This window comes from Procambarus clarkii, chromosome 56 (assembly GCF_040958095.1).
Source record: "Procambarus clarkii isolate CNS0578487 chromosome 56, FALCON_Pclarkii_2.0, whole genome shotgun sequence".
In the NCBI taxonomy this organism is placed as follows: Eukaryota; Metazoa; Arthropoda; class Malacostraca; order Decapoda; family Cambaridae; genus Procambarus; species Procambarus clarkii.
Genome location: NC_091205.1, coordinates 26,195,442 through 26,197,941, shown reverse-complemented (window position 1 = coordinate 26,197,941; position 2,500 = coordinate 26,195,442). Strand labels below are relative to the sequence as shown.

Below are 2,500 nucleotides of genomic sequence, written 5' to 3'. Positions count from 1 at the left end.
TATAAGCTCCACCTGAGGCTCCTGACGGGACTCGGCGATGATGTCGTACACCTCCTCGTAAGTCTTGCCCTGTAACGACCGCCCGTTCCACTCCAGCACCTCGTCCCCTGCACCAAAGGGAGAGCGAGCCGGTTACTGGTCAACACCGACAGTGTCAAGCGGAAGGCTTGTGGGAATTGGGATGGGGAGGGCGTGGGATAGGAGGTAGGGTGGGTAGGGGAGGTTAGTGGGGTGGTGGGGAGGTTACTGGGGTGGTGGGGAGATTAGTGGGGTGGTGGGGAGGTTAGTATGCAAAAGGCAAAAAAATATAGAGAGAAGAAATTAATATTTTTACATTATTATTATTAATAATGTTATTGAGAGAGAAGCACCACGAATACACACACACACACACACACAGACACACACACACACACACACACACACACACACACACACATGCACACACACACACACACACACACACACACACACATGCACTCCGAATCTTGAGAGCCACAGTCTACCGTCAATCTCCCAGATATATATATATGGAAAATCAGCAACAAACAGTAATGGATGGTTATCACCGCACATGAACATTGAAGCCGTCAACAAAGTCCCTCAAACCATCATGTGTGAATTATCAAATAAGATATTTACGAAAATAATTACCAAAATAATTATATAATAATTCGATTGATGAGGGTTTAAATGCGGGTCAAATTAATCTACGGTTTGCTGTCGCCAATTTTGAGTTTAGGGTCTGTTGATGTTGATCTGTAATAACCAGCTGGAGGCTTATATAGGTATGCAATAGCCAGCTGGTTCTGATACACAGAACCAGCTAACGTAGACAAAACAGCTGGAAGAGACATGAAAATTGCGAGCTGATGGTAACAGAAGGGAGCGTCTTGATAGCCACGAGATCAAGCCAGCTGGTGGAGTCAGGGAGGAGTTAGACCTTGGAGTCCGCTGGAGAAGAAGCCAGTTGGCTCAACCGGTTTGTGGAAACAAAATTGAAACAGCTGGTAAGAACGAGCATATAGATCGAGACTGAGCCAGTTGGTAGAGGGATGAGTCGCTTGCACAGATGGTGCAAGAAAAAGATGATTCAGAATATATCTCGGGTAGACACAGATATAACCAGCTGGCGAAGAAGGCGTAGTTGGGCTAGATGGTGTGGACGACCCAGCTGGTGGAGGGATGAGTCATGGAAGGGCCGGGTAGTCTGTCTAGACACATGCATACACTGCATGGTGCCTCCCCCCCCTCCCCCCCCCCCCGTCCCATCTGTCCCCTCCTCCTCCCTCCCATAGACGTCAAACACCCCCCCCCCCCACCCCCTGCGTCTCCAGAGGTCCCCCACTACCTCTGGCATGTCCTTCCTGTCCTCCCAACCTGCTTACTTGCTTGTATTCTAGACGCAAAATATCAATGCAATTTCAAATTTGTCGAATTTCGACAAATCATGAAATCTTCGAATCTCTCTCTCTCTCTCTCTCTCTCTCTCTCTCTCTCTCTCTCTCTCTCTCTCTCTCTCTCTCTCTCTCTCTCTCTCTCTCTCTCGTAGATAGTAGTTGTTGTTGTTTTAGATTCAGCTACTGGGGTACAAAAAGTTCCAAGTAGCACGGGCTATGGTGAGCCCCCCCGTAGTGGACTTAGGTGACACAGGAGCGGGTCTGTAACTCTGCAGCTTACATACAGACACATAGATGTTTATAAGTGCGGGTTCACCTACGATTTACTTTCTCTCCTTAATCGTAGGTAGAGAAGATTGTGGTAAAGTGATTGCTTCCTGATCCCGTCTATTAGTTGCCTGTCTTCTTTCTGGATCACTGGAGGGCCATGGAAACAACTCCAGAAAATGAGACAGACGGCCCAGAGAAACAGACGTTTTTACCATTGATACATACGCCCTAGACAGAGATAGGAGCTCTAGACAGAGAAGTGCGCCTCAGACAGAGCGTCAGATGCCTCAAAAAGAGACAGGCACCCAAAACAGAGAGACACAGGTGACGCATGCCCTTCCAGACAGAATCAAATAGACAAGAGTCTATTGACCTCGATTCCACACACACACACACACACATACACACACACACACACACACACACACACACACACACACACACACACACACACACACACACACACACACACACACACGTGCCCAGCCGGCAGACTCACCGGGCCTCAGATGACCAACATTGTCAGCTATGCTGCCCTTCTTCACCTTCTCAATGAGCGCCCCGATCTTGCCACTATCCAGGATCTTCCCCCCACCGACCTTCAGCCCGAGGATAGCAGCGCTGGAAGCTGGTCCCACCTCTCCCTTCATATACTTGTTGAGCAGCATGTGTCCAATCAGCCTCGTCCCGTCCTGGCTAGGCTGCCACGACACGGGATGCTGTTTGGGGATAGTTACGGTAGACGGAAGGTTAGCCATTTGCTGTTGGTTGCTGTGGGGGTGGTGTGGTTGAGGTGGGGATAGGGATAGGAAGAGAGATTACGAGTTTTG

General features: G+C 49.2%; 1 protein-coding gene across 6 annotated transcripts in view; it reads right to left on the bottom strand.

The window, feature by feature from the left end:
* Rim (Rab3 interacting molecule) overlaps positions 1 to 2,500 on the bottom strand; it is a 157,852-nt gene that overhangs the window by 75,642 nt on the left and 79,710 nt on the right. For all 6 annotated transcript variants that reach the window (XM_069305952.1, XM_069305953.1, XM_069305954.1 and 3 more), the window contains exons 5-6: positions 2,170 to 2,389; positions 1 to 107 (exon numbers count right to left, since the gene is read on the bottom strand). The exon at positions 1 to 107 is cut by the window's left edge and continues 73 nt beyond it. In XM_069305952.1, the coding sequence (XP_069162053.1) occupies positions 1 to 107; positions 2,170 to 2,389 (327 nt within the window). The remainder of the gene's footprint in view (positions 108 to 2,169; positions 2,390 to 2,500) is intronic.